Source organism: Neolamprologus multifasciatus, chromosome 20 (genome assembly GCF_963576455.1).
Source record: "Neolamprologus multifasciatus chromosome 20, fNeoMul1.2, whole genome shotgun sequence".
Classification (NCBI taxonomy): domain Eukaryota; kingdom Metazoa; phylum Chordata; class Actinopteri; order Cichliformes; family Cichlidae; genus Neolamprologus; species Neolamprologus multifasciatus.
Window position 1 is genome coordinate 33,564,425 of NC_140458.1, and position 22,339 is coordinate 33,586,763.

The following is a 22,339-nucleotide window of genomic DNA, read 5'->3' on the forward strand; positions in this document are numbered from 1 at the left end:
GATACCTGATGTTAAGCACAAACATGAAACAATGCAACAATCCTATCTACACAGTTATGAATAAAACGACAAGTTTCAGTGACATCAAGCTGAATCAACCATACCCCAGGTATGCTGATAAATCTTTACTAAATTTCTCCCAACACTTATTCATTACAAATTCATGTGTGAAGCGTTAGAGTGATGTAAAAACTGCAGGCACCGCTCAACTGCTTCAGTTTGTGTTTGAAATTCATAAAATATTTATTATAACTAGATCAGTAGTTAATAATTCCATTAGATTGACCTCAGTTTCCTTTCATGGTTCATATAACAACATTTGTGAGCAAAAGAAATCTCGTTCGAGACTAACAGATTACAACACAGTGAAGTCCTAATAGATCAGAGGACACTGCTTCACAACCTTCATCTTGCACTGTTAGCACCAGAGCCCCTTTAAGATGCTTAAATATTTTGGGGCCTGAATGCAAAGAAACCACTGGTTCCCCCTAGTGGAGTCCTGTGCCATTGTCTTGTTTGAACTGCATCACAGTAAAGATGCAGTAAAGTTACCTTCTGTATGCATTCACTGAGTGACATTTTCACCACAGGTCACTTTCCGACTTTCCTCATTCCTCATTAGTAAGACACTCGGCTCACTGATTGGCTGTCCCAAAGGCTATGGAATGGATAACCTCAACAAACACTACAAAGAAAGAAGTGCATCAATCCATTTACTCTGAGACAAGTACAGTGTTTTTATTAATTTGTCAAATCTGAAGTATTAGATGTTTCATTATTAGATATATTGTTACTTCTCAGTTAATGTTTCAACCAAAACATGAAACCTCCCAACTGTCTGTAGGCGTTGAGCCATTCTGACTGTTACAGATTTACAAAGAAGCAACAAGCTTGGTAAAGTGATGTGAGTTGGAGTCACACACTAAAAATACAAAACTGTCACGATAACCATGTAAAATCCAGGTGACAGTCCCTACACTCCGGAGTCGGTTTCAGACGGTCCCTTTGCGGAGGGAACCGTGGGAATCGGACGTTTCTTTCTCCTCACAACTGGATCTGGCCGGCCTGTTACCACTGTTGCCGCCGCTAGAGCAGGAGAAGGGACAGGGATGGGACGCTTCTTTTTAACGGGAGTCATGCTGCTGGAGCGCTCTTTGAGGATGCTCTGAGCCACACCCTCCACGTCAGATACTGAGATGTGCATGGCTTCAGCCATCTCTTTCTTCGTTAATGAGACGAAGCCCGGGTCCCTGGCCAGTGCGACCAGTCCACTCTTCTCTAGAGCCTAAAGAAACAACAACATTCAGGTTTGTGCTCGCGTACAGTATTATTTTATGTTAAATTATACATTACTTTCAGTTATTGTACAGGTTAATTTAGTCCAGAACTAGCTTTAACTTAACCTATCTCTGACAAACCTGACAGCAGATGTTAGACGTGGCATTTAATTCGAGTAGAAAAGAAGACCTGATCGGCCACTTTGACACCTACCTCTTGGACGAGGTGGTCGGCTGCAGTGTGTGAACTCTGACTCTGACTGTCACCATAGTTAGGGTCATAAGGGAACTGCATAGAGAAGGTAAGTATTCATATATCGCCTGCATAATCTGTTGTTGGATGAGTCAACCTTCAATAAAACCTGTGTTACCTGTGTTCTGCCTGTTCTCACTGTGAAGTTCCAGGCATGTCTGCTGGCTAAAAGAGGTAAAATAAATACATTAATGAATATATAAATAAGCAATTACGAAGCATTCCTATGGCTCATGTCTCAGTTTATTAATTTGGAGTTATTATCCGTCCAGAATTTTCCACGGCCACATTTAAAAGTCTTATCAAAGACCTTCATCTTTGATTGGACTTCTTCTGTGGTTTCGATTTAGCATATGCAGCATATCATCTCTTGTTGCTTGTGCCATACCTGCCTCCTCATCCTCACAAGGATTGTAAAACTCATCCGGAGTCCCTTCTCTTTCAAATGAAAATCTGAGAGGGAACAAAAATGATCACTCATAACGGCAGTGGTACGTCATCATACTGATGAGGAGAGCACTTTGGTACTCACTCTGCAAAGGCGTTGTTGTTAGTGTTGCTCTTTGGTGGAGCTGTGGGGAAAAATTCTGTACCAGACACCAAGGCTGAGGCTGAGCTTGGTGGGGACTCGGGCTGACTTTCAGCGAAACTGAGTGGCCGCATGTTGGTCACCTGTTGGGACTGAGTGTTCGCCGGCTCAGTGGAGAACGACTCTACCTGGTTACCAAACAGGTGGTGTGAACGCTGCAAATACAAAGCAAGATACATGTTAATAATGAAATAGTACGCAACAACGTAAAGGCAGGTTTAACGAAATGTTGATGTCATCTGACTGCTTTTCAAGTTTTTGGAAAGGTTTCTAATGAATGAAAAGCCAAAAAAAGTCTCCATCCACTAAATATTTTTTTTTTATTAATAAAACAAATAAAGGAGGCCATAACAAAGGTGCTGCAGAACGGGAATACGAATGCACCGTATCGGTGCCGACGTTGTTTTGCACCTGATAAATGGCCTCTTCTCCTGCCTCCTCCATGGCTCTTTCCATCTCTTCTTCATTCTGCAGGTCTCCTGAAATGGCTCTGTGCATTTCTGGAGCTGCTTCTTCCTCTATACTCCTCAACCCCGCCTAGAAAAACACGGAGAATGTGGATAAATGAAGGACAGAGGAACATATCCCCGTGAGATAAAGCTGAGTACTGCTGATTTACAATATAGAGTACATTTACTTTCACTGTAAGCTGAACTGCAAAAACAGAAAAACCCCAGCTCACCTGGATCTCTGGACCTGAGGCACTCTTCTTAGTTGGACGGTAGCCGTAATACTCCTCTTGACGCTTGATGAACTTGCGCAAATGGTCTTGCAAAAGGAAGGTGGCGTAGAATTTCCCCACAGTCACCTCATCATCTATAACCAGACATAACAGAATCACAGTGCGCTCTGTGTTCAGAGACGCTGGATTATTTTGTAAACATAAACTACTGCCTCACCTCCAATAGGAGGAATGACCTGGTCTAACAGTTTCATGCTGGTGCGCTTCCAGATCTGCTTTATAATGGCTCTCAGCTCCTCGTTGGCCTGCTCAAAGTTACCTGTTAGGAACGATTCAAGATAATGAAGCGTTGTTACAGTTGTAGCAGATGAGGCTGAAGGAACAAGCATGTTGCATAAAACATGTATACCGTACCTTCTGTTTTAATTTTGAGTGCAGTCCTGACCAGAGCGAAAAGGGTGGCATTAAAGGTGACCGTGCCATCACTGTTGAGAGGCATGTTCATACCGACCAAGCGCTACAAAAAGCAGGAAAACTTTAATATGGGCTCCTGCATACTTGCAAGCACCACACAGTGCTACTTTAGGCCTTTCTGTACCTTGCATGCAGCCCGGTGAGGACAGAATTTGCCAAAGCCCAGAGGAGGCTGAATGCTTCGCAGCAGCGTCACCACATCCAGATGTTTGATTCTCCCCCTGTTAGATCAGAGAAACATCGCAAGTAATACCCAATTAAACAGCATCCCAAGGTTTATTTGACAATAAATGAGTTAAGAAATGAGATTTCACACTCACGTAGCTTCGGGATCATATTCAGCCCAGATCTTTTTAAACTCATCCAGATGGTGTGGACCAAGCAGAGACCAATCACGGGTCAGATAGTCAAAATTGTCCATAATAACAGCTACGAACAAGTTGAGGATCTAGAATAGGCAATAAAAGACAGGTGGTTAAATGCACAATGGTTTGAGCATTGTTTCATATATCATCCCTATAATATGACTATATATAGTACTGACAGGGACTAGAAAGAGAGAGCAGATTTCTCCTGTTTTGGCTTCCCTTCAAATCCAGAATTGAATTCAAAATCCTGCTCCTCACATACAAGGTCTTAAATAATCAGGCCCCATCTTATCTTAATGACCTTGTAGTACCATATCACCCTATTAGAGCACTTCGCTCTCACACTGCAGGCCTACTTGTTGTTCCTAGAGTATTTCAAAGTAGAATGGGAGGCAGAGCCTTCAGTTTTCAGGCCCCTCTTCTGTGGAACCAGCTTCCAGTTTGGATTCGGGAGACAGACACTATCTCTACTTTTAAGATTAGGCTTCAAACTTTCCTTTTTGCTAAAGCATATAGTTAGGGCTGGACCAGGTGACCCTGAATCCTCCCTTAGTTATGCTGCAATAGACGTAGGCTGCCGGGGGATTCCCATGATGCATTGAGTTTTTCCTTTCCAGTCACCTTTCTCACTCACTATGTGTTAACAGACCTCTCTGTATTGAATCATATCTGTTATTAACCTCTGTCTCTCTTCCACAGCATGTCTTTATCCTGTCTTCCTTCTCTCACCCCAACCGGTCGCAGCAGATGGCCCCGCCCCTCCCTGAGCCTGGTTCTGCCGGAGGTTTCTTCCTGTTAAAAGGGAGTTTTTCCTTCCCACTGTCGCCAAAGTGCTGCTCATAGGGGGTCATATGATTGTTGGGTTTTTCTCTGTATCTATGAAGCGCCTTGAGGAGACTTTTGTTGTGATTTGGCGCTATATAAATAAAATTGAATTGAATTGAATATAATAGATAAAAAAAAATGTTGAATTCTCACCAAGAAGGCACAGAGACAGTAGAAGCTGAGGAAGTAAAAGACGGCAAAATTGGACCCACAGGTGTACTCTTCTCCTGGCAGGAAGTCAGACTTGGGGTCACACTTTTTTCCATACATTGACGCCATCATGACCTCTTGCCAAGCCTCTCCAGTGGCACATCTGGATATGCAAACATAAACCAAACAATGAAATGATGTTTTGTGTTCAAAACACAATTGAAGTCCAGAACCTGGTCTCACCGGAATAACATGAGAACAGCCTGAGGGAATGTCTGGAAGTTGTTGTTGCGGTTGACTTGAGTACCATCCACTAACGCTATCTTTCCAAAGATCTAAAGGTTGAAACAATGCCATTTAAAATTCAGCGTCAATCATCAATAACAAAAAATAGCAAAGTGTAACCAGTGATGTTTTTTTGTGCAGTTTGAATTCTGTACCTGCATCCCAACGACAGAGTAGATAAAGAAGAGCATCACGATGAGCAGAGCCACATGAGGCAGAGCCTGTAGGCAGAAAACAATGACATTATTAAAAAGTCATCACTGGGAAGCGCAATGGAAATTTGAAATAAAAAAAAAGTCACGACGACAACGATTTCAATGATGACCTGGAAAGATTTGATGAAGGTCCACAGCAGGTTACGGATGCCCTCCGAACGGTTCAGCAGTTTGACCAGACGCATAACACGGAAGAGTCGGAAGAAAGTGATGGAAACAGAGGCATTTTCAGAGGCCTTTGGACACAAAGAAGGAAATTCATTAAAATGAAACCTCAAGTAAAAAACAAAAACATGACTGGTTTTAAATGTCTGAAGAGTTCAGGCTTACCGCAATCACTTGCATTGGATTCGTCTCCTGAACGAAGCAGACGAAGACGTGAGAGGTTGCAGCGGCATGTGTTGCATTTAATATAATGTTAAATATTATTAAAATATGACTTCAAAATAGGGTTAATATTAGAGTCATTTTCCACTTTTGATGAGTTACAAATCTTTCAGATCAAAGCCGCTTGTAACTCATGCAAAATAGACAAGCTACACACGCTTTGTTTTGGACATATTAACTTTGTTTTTGCAGTCAAGCAATGATTAATGCTTCCTACCAATATAGTGCATAGTCTTGAGACATAGCCGTGTTTATAAAAAACAGTATGAGCCATACTGCAACATAATATTGCCACGCCCTTGAGATTTGGTTTATATTCGCTATGTAAGATGACGCAGACAGTGCAAACAGAAAGGTTTTACCAGAAGGTTAAGCAACACACGGTCTGTTACATTAGTGCGATACTTTAGTGGCGTGCTCACACAGCAGAGCACATGCAGCAGTGGAGATCAGATATTTACACAGCCATGGAGACAGTACAGTCCTCCACTATCGGCCAGGGCACTCTGTGGAGGACAGACAGATGAGCAGTGAGGTGCATGGGTGGCAGAGGGATTGATGGGCTTTTCAACAAAAGTGAAACTGCTGCAAGCTTGTGCTCGTGGATGGAAAAAGTGTGGCATTGCAGTGCAACCGTGACTGAAAAATAAAAGCTGTGATCACCAAGAAACACTAAGCAGCACGAGCAGCATTACCACATAAAATAAAACTGAATTCTTATTTGATATCGTGCTCTTTTTAAGTGCTCGCACAAGACGTCAGATGGTGGTTTTTGTGATGGAAGTGCATCCCAGGCTGCACGAGGCACCGAGGACGGGGAGATGGATGGGATAAGGTGGGAAAGGACGACAACAGTACTGACCATGTCCTGTGAACTAGTTCTCCTGGTGCCAATCAGCTGTTGGGCCACAATTATATGCTTCTGGGTAAGATTACTAAATAAATACATGTGGTCATTCTAAATCATATTGCACTAAAAATGTCTTAATATAGCAAACAAAGCAGTTTCACTTCATAATGGTGTTCTTTAATAACGATATAACATATGCATGTACGTAAATCTTACATGTACTCACATCAACTTCACTCAGGATGACGTCAACAACGCTACCGATAACAATAATGAAGTCAAACACATTCCACGGGTCTCCAAAGTAACCCTGCACAGACAGGTGAAGCACACTGACACATTAGGCAGTGGGAGTGGGTGGATGAGAATCCAGACAATGATCGTCAGAGCGTTTACCCGTGCTTTGAAGGCCATGAGCTTGAGAATCATCTCCACAGTGAAGAGCACCGTGAAGATTAAGTTGAGAATGTCTGACAGCTTTGTGACGTGGTCCGACTGATTACAGTGCTGTTTTAAAGAGGGAAGAAAATAAATATATTTAAATATTTCAGCACTAACCAAATACAAATCCACATTCATCAGTCCTATTAACAGTCAACTATTTAGTAATAGGACTGATGCTTAAACTACTCAAATAAGATTACATTTACAACATATAAACCAGGCCCACACTGACATTTTTATAATTAGGTCTGCTACACATCCCATTCTCTGCTGCTTTACAAACCTTTTTAAATATATATAAACAAGCACCTCACATGCACATCATGGTGGGATGAATTGTCAAAGAATTATAGGGAATGCTCACGTAAACAACCCTCATGGTTTGGGAAGAGTACACAAAATACTGTTACTTGGTCACCAGACAAACTATTAAAAATAGTCTGGAACCTCTCGGTTCATATTGAATTTCCGAGGGCCGTAATTAACAACAGACTCCATCATAAATAATGGACACAGCTACTGACGAGCTCCGGTGTTTGCCAGGGGAAAATATTTTTTCTCTAATGCACGCTATCAAAGTAGCTGTTTAACCTAGAAGGAAACTGAGGTGGGTATCCTGCAGAGGTGTCTGTGCACAAGTTGGTGCAATTATCTATGAATAATCAGTGAAGATTAATGCATGATGACATGACCTCAATGTTAATTTTATGTTTGGGACTTTTATATATTTTTTAAACTTAATTTTACACCTTAGTTCAAGTATTTGGCTCAAGTCATGATTATTTTGTGTATTGTTTGTTTTGTCAAATGCAGAAAAAGGCAAATGTGTAAAAGTTTACTCAGAGTCTGTGGGTATCATTAGGTGCAGAAGCCTCTTTGTTAGGCCTATAGTTATTTAGAGCATAAAACATGTGACATAATAAAGCACAAACAGCCCCCCCAGACATCTGCTCAGAAAAATGTCTGTCAGTGTCATCAGCTCCTGCAAGGAGCCAGAGATGTTCTGCTAAAGCATATAAATCAGGATCTCTCAGATTCATCTTGGTCCTAGACTGAGGATACTCAGTAATGATGACATTTAGTATGTTCTATGGGGACCATTAATATATATTAGGCAACAAAATGTACATACCTGCATCCCAAGACACAAAGTGTTCAGCATAATCAGAAAGAACATGAGGTACTCAAAGTAGCAGGAGGTGACAATGTACCAGACCCTGTACTGGTACGGGTTTTTGGGTATGTAGCACTTCAGAGGACGAGCCTTCAGAGCGTACTGCACGCACTGCCGCTGAAGAGACAACGAACAGACAACAGACACGTTAAACGGAAAAAAATGAGTTGCAACATGTTTTTATTTTGAATAATTAGACCACCAGTAGTACTGTCCTTGGCCTCATCTCAGTGTACCTGGTTCTTGTCCAGCTCACAGTTCTTATACTCCTGCTCACCCTGCTCCTGGAAGGTGACTATGACAAAGCCCACAAAGATGTTCATCATGAAGAAGGCTATGATGATGATGTAGATAATGAAGAAGATGGACACGTCGACACGGTTGTTGAAGACTGGACCCATGTCTTCTTCAGCTGAATCTATGGCTTTGTATAAGAGTCTGCAAACAAACGCAGATGAAAAATGAATAAATCAGTGAACTGAGATATGGTCAAATCATTGATTTTACAGTATTTCATACTGTAATTAAAATGAATTACAGTAAAGCTTATCACAAATGCAGCTGATCAAACCAGAGCAGATTGCGTGCGTACTTTGGCCAGCCCTCGAACGTGGAAACGGTGAACAGAGCCAGAATTCCATTGAGCACGTTGTCAAAGTTAAAGTCATTGTTAAGCCATTCTCTCCTAGCCACTACTGTGTCTTGCAGGGAATTCTCCATATGCTTCAAGTAGAAACCTCTGAGAGCAGACACAAGGAACACTAGTTCAAATAGACGATGGTGGAATGAAATCTGCGATGTGATTAATGTTGGTTTCCTTACTGGCATTCCTCCTCAGTCACTTTGGACACATCTGTGCAGCTGTAGAATTTGCCCTGAAAGGAAGTGACACAATTCAGCAGTTATATTTACCAAAGAGTAGTTTTGACTTATCACCTCTATGGTATCTTAGGCCACCCAGCTTTAGTTCAGAATTTAAAAATTACCTTAAAGAGTTGGACTCCTATGCAGGCGAACATGAAATTCAGCAGCAGGGTGACCAGGACGATGTTACCAATTGTTTTGATGGCCACAAATACGCACTGGACCACGTGCTGTCATATAAGACAAACAAAATCCAGTAAACACTGAGGAGAACTCTAGACATACAAGTGATCACTTAAAATCCATATCTATCTGAAAATATCCGGTCATTTTCTTTTACTTTACCCTTATATTCTCTTACATTTATTGATTCCCTTTAGAGAAAATTACTAGTTACTTTGCAGGTGAAGGTTGGACCACTAGACGAAACTACCCAACTCACACCTGGGGAAAATATGACCCCAAAGCCAGCAAACTGTCTTAATATGGCCTACAAAGAAAAGGAAAATCCCCAAACCCAATGGGAGGTGGCCTTATACAATGAAATGAAGGGGACTGAATGGAGTGGGTCTTAACTCAATTTCAATGCACTCAATTTTGCACTGTGTTTTTCAGATACCAATGCAGCGTTGCATTTAAACCATTGGTGAGGTGAATTTAGTTGGAAAGGTATAGCATCTGGGTGGATTTGGGTGTTCTGCTTAACTTATCTAGCTCTTGTTTGGGATGCATTTTGATTTTCCCCTGCTACTTATGATTAGTTAATGAAGTATGAAAAATCGAAATGTATTGTCCCCATATGAGTACTGAGAGTCTCAGAAGAATAAGTCAATGTGGCTCACTTAAGAAAATGCTGCCAACCCCCTGACCTTTTTACGATTGTAGTTGTTAAACTTAATACAGCAGTTTTTATGGGTATCAGGCAACTTTCCACTTATTTGACTTTTCCTTTTAAAGAGTCTCTCTGAGCACTCTCACTCAGGCTCACAGCTCTCAAGCAAACTGTGCATGTGTTTTACCTTTAATTAGGATGCACCAATACCGATACTGGTATCGGGTATCGGGGTCGATACTGTAAAATGTGTGTGTACTCATACTCGTAAAAGTTAACCGATACCATGAACCGATACCAACTTATTTCATTAATCAGAGGGTGGCTTGTCATTTCTGTTGTAGTTTTTTAGATTGGCCACTAGGGGGCCAATTATTATTTTATTTATTATTATTTTATAATTTTTTTTATTTTATTATTTATTTAATAATAATTATTTTGTTTGTTTGTTTACAATATGGACACTCTGCAATAATTTAAAAGTTTATTTTATTCGCAAACCTAATTTGTATTTATTTTATTCCGAACAGAAGTGTTTATTTATTATTCTGAAAGCTCGAGACAGTGCCAACAGTTCAGTGATATTTTGTTAAATTACAATGTGGAGACTCTGCAATAATTTAACAGAAGTGCTTATTATTATTATTTTATTAAGATTTTATTTTTTATCGGCAGGGAATATAATAAAATCTGTCTTCCAATTAATTGTATTTGTGTGTGTGTGTGTGTGTGTGGTAGAAGTATCATTTTTTGTACTCTGTATCAGCAAGTACTCAGATCCAAGTATCGGTATCGTATCGGTTTGAAAAAATTGGTATCGTTGCATCCCTACCTTTAATCCTTTGGCTCTGTTGATAGCTCTGAGAGGCCTCAGCACCCTCAACACCCTGAGAATCTTCACGACGGAGATGGCACTGGATCTGCGCACAGCAAGAACACATGGCAGAAAGCAGCCTTTAAATTCATATCTAAGAAACTAGTATAATTTAAGCAAAAAATAACAATGGTGATCTTTTCATTTAACTTGAGCATCATGAAAACTCACTCCATTCCCATAGACAGGAGAGACACTCCGACCACAATCAGATCCAGAATATTGAAAGAGTTACGACAGAACGAGCCTTTGTGCATGAACGCTCCATACACCGTCATCTGTCAGTGAAATAAACAGAGAACAGTTGAACAGAGATTCTTTTTTAAGTGTTTTTTTTAAGCTGTTTTTTAGTTGGTTAATCAATAATGTAATATAGCATGACATTAGAGCTGGATCCATCAATAATGCTTTTTACTACTGTTACACTGTTAAATCTACCTTCAGTACAATCTCAATGGTGAACACAGATGTGAAGACAATATCAGCATAGGCCAAGATCTGAAAGAAGCACACAGAAAAAACGTCACATTTTGCCTTCGTCCAACAGAAGTTGTTCAGTTGGATCACCTACACCTGGCTTTTACCTGGTTTCTGTAGGACTTGGGATCAATGGGGTCCTCAGCTGCTAATGAGATGGAGGAGAGCAGGATGAAGAGGAGGATTAAGTTGGTGAAGGACGAAGCGTTGATGATCTTGTAGCATAATTTACGGAACCTAGATTGTAAAAACACACAGCACAGGTAAACGTTTGCAACATTTATTATGACATGATATCGTTTTCAGGTTGGTGTTGAGCTGGATGATGGTCTGTTTCCTACTTGTTCTGAGGGCCAAAGATGAAAAAGGAACTAGCTTCAGGTAACGGGACTGCTTCTTCCTTCAGCTGCAGATCCGCCATTGGTCGGGGCCGGGGGCTGATGGGGATTTCAGGCTCCTCCTCCTCATCATCACCTACAATAGATAAAAAAAAGGCTCAGATTAGGAGGAGGTATTCAAATGAAAGCCTGAAGCAAAGACCCGTAATGATGCTGTAGGCTTCATATGGTAGTCACCAGGGGAGTGTGCTATAAACACAACACGGGGAATTGGCTGAGTCTAACAGTGATGACAGGTTACTATACTTATACTGTAACACAGCCAAGACAGCAGCCTTGATAAACAGCTGGTGCAAGGATTACAAATTCTTGCAGTTAGTGACCTCCTTCTGGGAAAGGTTCGAAATGATTCTCTTGTATTACCTGGGAAATCAGCAGGTGGAAATGGATCTTTCACTTCATTGACATTAGACTCAAATTCATCGATTTTGAGCTAAAAAAAAAGAAAGAAAAGAAAAACAAGGATGTTAATTTCTTCTAGATACTCATGCTGCCAAATTACATACATGAAGCCAGAAACAACAGTAACCTTGGCTGTGGTGGGCATGCCTTCTATCTTGGTCCTCTGCTTAACTATCTTCTCTCTCTCCTCATCAGTCTTCTCAGGCATCTTCGCCCTGTACGGCGAGAAGGAAAATAATTCGATCGAGCAGATTATCTCAGCCGGCTTAAACCTTTGCTTTTGCTTTTTTTCCCCCTTTCACCTTAGTAGCTTCTTCCTCAGCTTCTCCTCTGCCTTTTCTTTCTGAGCTGAAGTCAAACTCTTAGCCTCCGCGAGGTTGTCGACGGCGATAGCGAGGAAGACGTTGAGGAGGATATCTGTTTGCAAAGAGCTCAGGGAAAGAAATGAACCATGAATGTTAACATTATCTCCATGCATAGTTTAAAAAACACAAAAAACAAAATAATAGTGTGAGCGTACGAGAAGGATACAGTTTCCACAGACAAAGAGAATAATGAAGTAGATGGAGACCAGGATGCCGGGAATGACAGGCCCTCCATAGGCCATGATTCCATTGTACATGATGGATGTCCAGTCCTCTCCTGTGAGGATCTGAGAGACGGTTAAGAGTTTAAAAAGCAGAAAAATGATGAATTATTGTTATGCATGAATGGATAGGACTGGAAATTAAATGTGAAATGAGCTTCATTTAAACTACTGATTGCAAAACTGATTGTTTTAACAACTCAAATCAGTCATTACATCCAAGGCATACAGTGAATGATATGTCAGATAAAGTCAAACTATCATAAAATGCCTTTTATCTTCAAAACTATCCTTGAAATTGTGCTGCCTCTGAGGTTTGAGCTTTCTGAGTGCTTCTTGCAATTAAAAGTTTAAAGAAGAACCTACGAAACGAGAACCTGGTCTCACCTGAAACACGCTGATCAAGGCCTGAGGGAAGTTGTCAAAGTTGCTGCGCCTGGCTCTGTGGTCAGAGAAGTTAAACTTCCCTCCAAAAACCTGCATGCCCAGGAGTGAGAAAATGACAATGAAGAGGAAAAGAAGAAGAAGGAGCGAGGCAATGGAGCGAACGGAGTTAAGGAGAGAGGCCACGAGATTACTGAGCGACTTCCAGTACCTGAAACACAAACGAGAGGTGGTAAATGGCAGCGGGTTACGCTATAATAGCTTATACTGATATTACGGGGATATTTTACGCCATCTCGGCTCACTTTGTGACTTTGAGGATCCTCAGCAGGCGGATACACCTGAGCACAGAGAAACCCAGGGGAGCCACAGCGCCTGCAGACAGCATGATCATCTCCAGGATACCACATAGTACCACAAAGAAGTCAAAACGGTTAAATAGAGACATGAAATATGCCCTGGGTCCCAGAGCATACATCTTCACAAACATCTCCATGACAAACAGCACCAGCAGCACCCGGCTAACCACATCTGTTGAGATGATGGAAGAGATGGACAAATGAATAAGTAAATGGAATATACGCAAAACGATTGTTTATTAAAATATATATGTAAATGATCAACCTTGAAAGGAAGTCAGGCTTTCAGGCTGGTGGTGGTACTCTGTGGCTATGGTCAGAGTGTTGAGGAAGACCAGGAACATCACCACCCAATAAAACGCCCTGGTTTTCACGTACACCAGGCACTTCATCCTGAAGAAACGGTTCCAACGCCGAGCCAGGCGGCTAAGCACAAAAACAACTCTAACTTACTGTTTCATATTGAATGCCAGCATTTAGAAATGTTCACAGTGGGAAACTCACTAGTAATAGATTATTCGACTCTTGCCCTCCAGGTCATACAGACTGTCTGTGTCTGAATCTCCACTGGTCAAAGGCAGGAGCCCTGATAAGAAAATAGCAGCTATAATCTGAGATTTTCTTTGTTGACAAATGTTCAGAGGTTGTTTTGTTTTCTAGAGCGCACCTTTTCCTTCTCTATCAGCATCCAGGACTTCAGCGTGAGTGATCCACTCCATGTAGCCGTGGAGGTCTTCATCCAGTTGCTGACGCTCTCGTAACTTCTGGAACTCTCCGCGTGACCTGGCCTTTTCTCGCTCTTTGGTAAACTCTCTGTGTGGAACAGCAAACAGACGTTATCCTATTATTTCTCTGTTTAAGTGAAAATGTTAGATTTACGGAAGGAGGATACGCTTACCCACTGAGCACACCCAGAACCAGATTGAGCACGAAAAATGAGCCCAGCAGAATTAGAGGAACAAAATAGAACCAGGGCCATTCATTCCCTATGGCATCATTCACCTAAAATCCAGGGTGTCGGTCAAAATCAGTGAATTTTAATTGGCTGCAAACTGCACACGGAATTTGAGACAATATTCAGCCACTGACCCAGTAGAGCACTTTGGTCCAGCTTTCCATGGTGATGCACTGGTATACTGTCAGCATGGCAAAGCCGATGTTATCAAAGTGCGTGATCCCGTTGTTGGGACCTTCCCAGCCGGGCCGACATTCCGTGCCGTTGATGATGCAGCGGCGTCCATTACCAGCCTGAGCACAGGGGGCAGGCAGTTCACCCTCTGCTGTGGCGTAGATATCTGTGGGGCAAGTTTAACAGCTTAATGTAAAGATCCAAGTGTAAGTATGTCTCACTCAGTGTTCTTTTAAACATACTTGTGCCTTTGTAATAGCAGGTCTTATGCATTTTGCACTTAAAGAGCTCCAGCCCCATGATGGCATAGATAGTGACCAGTAAGAAGACGAGCAGAGCAATGTGTAGAAGAGGCAGCATCGCTTTAAGGATGGAGTTCATCACCACCTGTAGGCCTGCAAGAGAACAAATAAGTTTGTTACAGAAGCCATAAGAACTTGGTGCTGTTACAGACTCATAAGCAGAGATGGGCAGTAACGCGTTACTTGTAATCTGATTACTTTTTTCAGGCAACGAGTAAAGTAAGGGATTACTATTGCAAAAAAGGTAATTAGATTACCGTTACTTTCCCCGTAGGAACACTGCGTTACTGCGTTACTAAAACTGTGATTTTCTCGCGAGAAGGTCTCATGACAGTGACGTAAGCAAGTGCAATGTTCATGACAACAGCTGTGTGCAGATCAACAGTGGATAATATATCAAGTGCGGGAGAGAGTATGAGCGTGCAGCGTTTAAAGCGTGGAAGTACTGACCTTACTTTGAGTTTGATTCCATAAAAAGTGACAAAAACATTAGTATCTGTTGTGCGTGGGAAGAAAACTTCTTTTTACACCGAAAAAACCCCCTAAACTTCCAAACAAGCACCGAGTAGCTACGACGTAATGGGAAACTCACAGAGAAACTCGCGGATTCTTCCACTGACCGCTGCACACCTGCACCAGGGTAAACCTCCGCCTACCCCACTCCTGCTTTACAGGTGAAAATAGAGCAACAGGACCGCTAGTCTTTGACTTTATTTATTTTCTGCTGTGTTTTACTTGCATCTATTTGAAAGACTGAGTGTAAACACAAATATATATATATATATATATATTTTATGTGCTGGAATGAGCAGAAAATAGGTTTAAATATTAAACAAATTTCTTCCAGTCAGAGAATGTTGCATATAATTAAATTTTTGCTTGATGCATAAAGTTAAAAGATTAAAACTAATAAAACAAGTTTTAAAAAGAGACTTTTCCATTTGATTACATTTTGTATGATGGATTATGCAGAAAAAGTAGAACTGGGCTGAAAGATCTATCACTTTATCACCTATTCAGGTTGTAAATCGTGTTTTTAAAAAGTAACTAAGTAACTAAGTAATTAATTACTTTTAAAAATAAGTAATCAGTAAAGTAACGGGATTACCTTTTTGGGGAAGTAATCGGTAATTAGTTACTGATTACTTTTTTCAAGTAACTTGACCAACACTGCTCATAATACATGCCCATACACTATAATGTTCAGTGTATCAGATGAATTTAAGGTGTATAATCTAGAATCAGCATCTCTCTGTAGCAGGTGTGGATTGGTTCTTACTGGGGACTCCAGAAACGAGGCGTAGAGGCCGCAGTACTCTGAAAGCTCTCAGTGCTTTCATATCAAAGCCCCCACCCTTCTCCTTTGGCACACCTGACACCATGTTTACGGTATCCATAAATAATGTAAAGAGACTGCAGGAAAAGATGAGACAGCCGTAAGTGCCATAGCCGGTACTTTGTTTATGTATGTCAAATTTTAATATATGTTACATTCTTAACAAATAAGCTGTCTACCTGCAGCTAAGACATCCTCTTACCCCATGAAGACGATGACAAAGTCCAGTATGTTCCAGCAGTTTCGTAAATAGGCCCCTTCGTGGAACACGAACCCATACGCTACTATCTTCAAGAAGCACTCCAACGTGAAGATGACCAGGAAGATATACTCCAGACTTTCCTGCAGCGACGGGAACAAAACGAGAACACTTTCAAAAAACTTTCACTCTCACGTAATATTCTCTAATAAAGTATGAAATGATTGATTAAATATTTTAAAGAGCAACATGACATGTGAAGGAAGAGCTTGGTTTTGATGCTGTGTGAGCAGCACACAAGTACAGAAAGACGAGTAAAGCCACTGGAGGTCAGCAAAGACTTAATTCTTTCTTTTCTTGGGCAGACTTGTGAAACATATGCTACGAAGAACAGCATAAAAAAGATCAACAAAACTGTTGCTGGCTTTGTCGCAGCTCATTATCTTTTGTTTCCAGTTTGTTCATTCTGATGCAGATTAAACAAAACCTCCAGAAGGTTGAACAGAGGGACGGCTCATTGCCCGCAGAGTGAATGATGAAACATTTTGACACCATGTAGCAAGTGAGACAAAGATGAAGCAGACTGTTTGCAGACAGATAAAATGTGAGTGGCTGAATGAAAGCATCATCTGCAAATTGTCCCCATCTCTGTGCTTTTATTATCAGTGTTGACACAGGGCAGGAACACAGGACAGGGATTTTTCCTCAGACTAGACGTGGTTATATATGGATCTGAATATAAATGTTGTAGAACAAAAGGCTCTTAATATGACAGCAGTATGATAAAGTTTCAAGTATCCAGTAGGAATCCAGTCCTACTTCCAGTCCTAACAATCAGAAATAGAGAATTCATTGGAGGTATGTGCTGTAACTGACATGCAGTTTATTTTCCTAAATCAGCTCAATAATCTCGAGCTGAACCAGCAAACACTGGTCCCCACACACCTAATCACCGACCCTGCATCCATGAACAAGTGTACACACATTTATAGACTTTTACTCGGTATTAAGTAAAACGAATTCACCAAGGAAAGCTGCCCTGCTAGGCTACTGCACATCAACATTACAAGCTATCATATTATTGGAATACGTGGCTGTGGTTACACGAGGCAACATTGGCGGATTCTCCTGTATCACCTGCATCGGTGGAGTGACGGCACGTAGGCTGACCTACTTCTAACAGTAAAAGAGGGGGTCGGTGCATCTCTTCTTACATTTTCACCTCTGAGGAATGGCACCGTAAGAACTAAGGAGGATTTAGGAAGAGGGCAAATGAGGAGATCGAGTGTGATTTGGGTTCCTAATAAAAGTAAAATGGCTATAAATCACAAAGACTGACATGAACTTTAACCCAGAGATATGTGTGGAGTATTATTGACTTAATGTAGGAAAGTAACCGATGGCTGGTGATGGCTGACATTTGTGCTAAATGCCAAACTTCTAAGAAAAAGTGATCTATTTATCATAACATTGGTGTCAATAGGACACGTCCAATAAGCACTGGCCACATGTATGCACGGTGCAAGGTCAGATATATCTTTTGCTCAGATGTGCACCTTGTTTGTCTTTGGGTTGTATAGTCTGTGACCTACACTACCAACAGTTTCACAGCTTTAAAACACACCTATGAAGCTGAAAAAGAATGTTTTTCTGTACACACATCAGCATCGTCCACCTGCCGCCTGCTTCTTTACACTTCAGAACGAGACACTCGATGACTCGTTCCTCTGCAGACACAGACGGGGCTCCAAATAAAGAACCGAGTTGTTTCTGGACACATTCGAATGGCGCTCGGCATCCCACAGCCACAGCTGTAGTAAATTAATATTACTACACTCACTTGCTGATCAGAGCTGCACAGTCATCTACAAGTGATGGTAAAGTTGAGCCTTCCTGAACCCAAAAACATCAGATTAACTTAGTGTTTCTTATTCTTATTATGAATATTATGAAAATGAAAAACCGATATAGTCATCATTCACCGCAGTGACTTCTCATACAGTCATGTGACATGCAACAAAAAAAGGCTCAATGTTTATTTACCAAATTTAAGTTGGTGTTGTTGGTGTCTTCTTCAGGCATGGGGAGGAACACAGCCAACGCGATACAGTTTGCAAAAATGGTCAATAAGATGATGACCTCAAAGGTTCTGGAAGGGGATGCTCAGGATCATGACAACAACAAACGGCAACAAAAATCCCATTTTGCCCCCCCAAATATCCACAAAGGTCTATTGTCTTATGTTTAGTATCTTACGATGTTAATGGGTGAGAGTGGGAGGGTGACTTAAACGTTCACAGGAATAAAAAGGTCAGTTTATTTATCTGACTAAGTTATTTGACGTTTGTGATTCAGTGTAAGGGATCCAGCTCTGCATCAGCTCTGCAGGCTCTGACTACTGCCTTTAAATGCTGCCTGAAACATCATCCCTGAAACAGCCCCCCCGGGTAGCCAGCAGAGTGTTCCACTTTAATGCAATCTTGCCTGCTGTGCTGCTTCATTCTCACCCCTAGGGGGCTCTCTGTGAGAATTCCCCTGCCAGGTCAGCATCATGTCTCAGTGTGATGCCACGGGACAGCTGCAGAGCCCAAGAATACGACCAAACCATTTGAACACAGACTGTTAACCAGGAAAGAAATAAAGAAAAAAAGTGGCTCTTTAAATGTTGTGATCCATGTATGAGGACAGTTTTGTTTTTGTCCTTCAGACTTTTAGTGATTTTCCATAATTTGGCTCTGTGTACAGCACCTAAGCCCTGTGTTACCAAACCACATACCAATGTGATTAAACTGTGTCGGTGGAATGACTTATGACGTGGTCCAACATGCCAGAATGAAATGTCAAATAGAACAGATCTTTACACATCATCACGTTTTAAAATGAGGTCACTGTTAAACTCAAAGTCTGCGTATCTGCGTTTAAACGCTGTGAACATGAGGTTCCTATCACTGGATTGGTATGATCAACTCATTCCAGTCTGGATCCAGGAACGGACATGAGGCTAAAAGCAGAAAAGAGGGGCCACATTCTATCAAAAGCCTACTTTGTGCTCTTTCATCTTCTCCTACTTGGATGCTGAAATGACTATTTGGACATTTTTTTAAAAAAAGGAGCGAGTTGAATGAGACTACCTTGCTTTTGTCAGCTGATCTCAGATTAACAGCAGGTGAAACTCCACAGGCTGCAAACTTGACTTTGATTCAGATCAGAAACATTACAAAAGTCTTAACACTTCAGGGATCATCTCATCACACGTTTGAAAGCTTGAGCATGCTGACCACGGGTGAACAAGGCTATTAATTCCCTGCCCTGCTGTCAGTATTTTTAAAACGGGCCTCCATGCTGCGCTGACTGCATAATGCCCTGATATCCTTGAATTTCAAAGAAATATTTAAACTGAAATCTCTGCTGAAATACACACAGTCGTCTGAGGCGTGTGTGTAATGACTGAAAGATCTAAAGGATACTTCCACTCCACTATGTTGATGCAGGCCTTGCGGAAGGGATTTTTGAGGTTGAGCAGGAAGAGAGATCTCGCGGGTCGAGGGTTTCCTCCAGTGGCCTGTAGTTTCTTAAGCTTCTCCCTCTGCTTCCTCTTCAGCTCCTCTTCACTCATGATGTCCGGCTTGGCCGCTTCTGCGTTGGACGCCATCTTGATGCCTTCACCTTAGACACGCTCCAAATTCCTGTGAAAGTTAACGTTTATTGTAAAATCCCAAACTCGGGTCCGGTATGTCTCCCCTTTGTGAAAGCAGATCCTCCTCAGGCTCCCCCTGGCACCCTTTCTTCTCCTCCTCCTCGCTCCTTCGTCGATGTCACCCGGGCAGAGCCACAGGCCTCTCTGCCTGGCTGAGGGCCTCTGACAAAATAAGCCCACCAAGTCCAGGAAAAATAGCAGCAGGAGCCCAGAGTGACTGGAGGAGCAGTTGGCCTTGGTATAGTTTAAATTTAGATTATGAACCACCAGCAGGCCATGCTTGGGGATGATTATAAGGGTAGAGTGAGGGGGGGACTGTGTGTCTTTGTGTGATTTTGTTTGTGTATGTGTCTATATATATATATATATATGTGTGTGTGTTTTACTTTAATGTCAACCTCTTATTTAGGATTCATAAGTAGTACACAGACTTGTAATCATTAAAGAAAAACAAAAAAAAAACACTATAATGCAGCTTTTTGGCATTTCTAAATAATAACTGAAGGCTGGTATTTAAAGGAATAATGAACAATAGGTATCCGTAAGCACACCCTAACCGCTGTAAGCGCCTCACATTGATTGTGTGGTGCGTGTAAACAATAAATCAGGGTTTGTGATCTAGCTAACAAGAAAACTTCATCAGAATAATATTCAACACTGAATGATGGACTCAATACTCGGTAACATTCACTGTGACCAAATTATTTAGTGTTAATGTTCATAACCAAACAATTTAAATAAAAGTCAACCAGCCCACCAATCACCAACCCTTAAAACAGTCGGTGGAAGTCGGCTGTTTTAAAACGTGTAATTCCCAAACCAGGAGGTTTGTAGTTACACATTTCAAAACACCTTCTCAAACTGGCAACATGATTGATTGATTGATTGATTGGTAATTTATTTCAACATGTGAACAATATACAAGTACATTTAGAAAAGAAAATAAGAAAGAAAAAAAAATACTATACAAATTACATACAAAAAAACGTTCTGATTAATTTACATGTTGAAAGGGAAGAAGTAAACACTTATTTAATCCCACCCCTTTGCCATAAATTATCAGTTAATATTTAGTCAGCTTCCTTACTGATATAATTTGTAATAAAAATAGTGAACAGATATCTGATATACCATATACTATAATATCACATCATGAGTTTGTTTTTTGTTTTTTTTTAAATAGAGACATTCACTTAATTTAAATATTTTCCTTTTCTTTATAGTTCGAGAAGATCATATTTTTATAACTCTTTTTGAACAGTTTTATGTTTGGACATTGCTTTAATTCCATATTCAGACTGTTGTATAGTTTCACTCCATGAACAGAAACACAAAAGCCTTTTCTTGTGGTACGGACCTTCATTGTTTTGAAGTTACAAAAACCCCTTAAATTATAACTTCCTTCTTTCAAAAAAAAACATACTCTGAATCAGTGTTGGTCAAGTTACTTGAAAATAGTAATCAGTAACTAATTACTGATTACTTCCCCAAAAAAGTAATCCCGTTACTTTACTGATTACTTATTTTCAAAAGTAATTAATTACTTAGTTACTTAGTTACTTTTTAAAAACACGATTTACAACCTGAATAGGTGATAAAGCGATAGATCTTTCAGCCCAATTCTACTTTTTCTACATAATTCATGTGTGTGTGTGTGTGTGTATATATATATATATATATATATATATATATATATATATATATATATATATATATATATATATATATATATATATATATGTATATGTGTATATGCATATGTATATTTGTGTTTACACTCAGTCTTTCAAATAGATGCAAGTAAAACACAGCAGAAAATAAATAAAGTCAAAGACTAGCGGTGCTGTTGCTCTATTTTCACCTGTAAAGCAGGAGTGGGGTAGGCGGAGGTTTACCCTGGTGCAGGTGTGCCGCAGCGGTCAGTGGAAGGATACAGCAGTTTCTCTGTGAGTTTCCCATTACATGGTTTTCTTCCCACACAGTGAACAACGGACACTAATGTTTTTGTCACTTTTTATGGAATCAAACTCAAAGTAAGGTCAGTACTTCCACGCTCATACTCTCTCCGCACTCCATATATGATCCATTGTTGATCTGCACACAGCTGTTGTCACAAACATGGCACTTGCTTACATCACTGTCATGAGACATTCTTGCAAAAAATCACGGTTTTAGTAACGCAGCGTTCCTACGGGAAAGTAACGGTAATCTAATTACCGTTTTTGCAATAGTAATCCCTTACTTTACTCGTTACTTGAAAAAAGTAATCAGATTACAGTAACGCGTTACTTATCTCTGCTCTGAATATTACCTGGCAGTTCTTTATTTTTTGTTTATGATCTTAAACATGCCACAGGTGACTGTTTTCCCAGCAGCTGAAAACCACTCAACATGTGAGCAATCTTCAAGCACCACAGACCAGCGCAAGAACGCGCACTTACTGTGTATTTTGTCGCCCTCTAGCGCCCATTAACAGGAACTGCAAATCTGAAAGGACAAAAGTAACTGAAGGAGAAAGAAATTGAGA

At 40.8% G+C, this 22,339-nt stretch overlaps 1 protein-coding gene across 1 annotated transcript; it reads right to left on the reverse strand.

Moving 5' to 3' along the window:
* Nucleotides 1-712: 712 nt before the first annotated feature.
* On the reverse strand, nt 713-20,044 carry LOC146495388 (dihydropyridine-sensitive L-type skeletal muscle calcium channel subunit alpha-1-like). Its single transcript, XM_085146891.1, has 45 exons — nt 19,583-20,044; nt 18,159-18,264; nt 16,119-16,258; nt 15,860-15,993; nt 14,521-14,673; nt 14,239-14,444; nt 14,048-14,151; nt 13,817-13,962; nt 13,654-13,735; nt 13,415-13,575; nt 13,096-13,321; nt 12,794-13,001; nt 12,352-12,472; nt 12,123-12,237; nt 11,948-12,035; nt 11,782-11,851; nt 11,362-11,494; nt 11,128-11,257; nt 10,982-11,041; nt 10,715-10,821; nt 10,502-10,589; nt 8,960-9,067; nt 8,796-8,848; nt 8,566-8,712; nt 8,210-8,411; nt 7,932-8,090; nt 6,752-6,862; nt 6,582-6,665; nt 5,967-6,011; nt 5,449-5,475; nt 5,229-5,354; nt 5,059-5,124; nt 4,862-4,953; nt 4,622-4,781; nt 3,596-3,723; nt 3,400-3,496; nt 3,216-3,318; nt 3,019-3,120; nt 2,802-2,935; nt 2,531-2,656; nt 2,063-2,274; nt 1,919-1,983; nt 1,649-1,695; nt 1,492-1,566; nt 713-1,285 (listed from the first exon to the last, which is right to left on the reverse strand). Exons 1-45 carry the CDS (start codon nt 19,765-19,767, stop codon nt 974-976), a joined length of 5,544 nt encoding a protein of 1,847 aa, XP_085003017.1. The 5' UTR covers nt 19,768-20,044; the 3' UTR covers nt 713-973.
* Between the last annotated feature and the right edge of the window lie 2,295 nt (nt 20,045-22,339).

Excerpts from the sequence above, each read along its gene's own strand:
- LOC146495388 (XM_085146891.1), bottom strand. The coding sequence starts at position 19,767 with ATGGCGTCCAACGCAGAAGCGGCCAAGCCGGACATCATGAGTGAAGAG. Across the intron at positions 11,495-11,781 it reads TCCACCTGCTGATTTCCCAG|GTGATGATGAGGAGGAGGAG; the intron begins GTAATACAAGAG and ends TATCTATTGTAG. Across the intron at positions 2,657-2,801 it reads CCTCAGGTCCAGAGATCCAG|GCGGGGTTGAGGAGTATAGA; the intron begins GTGAGCTGGGGT and ends GTGTTTTTCTAG.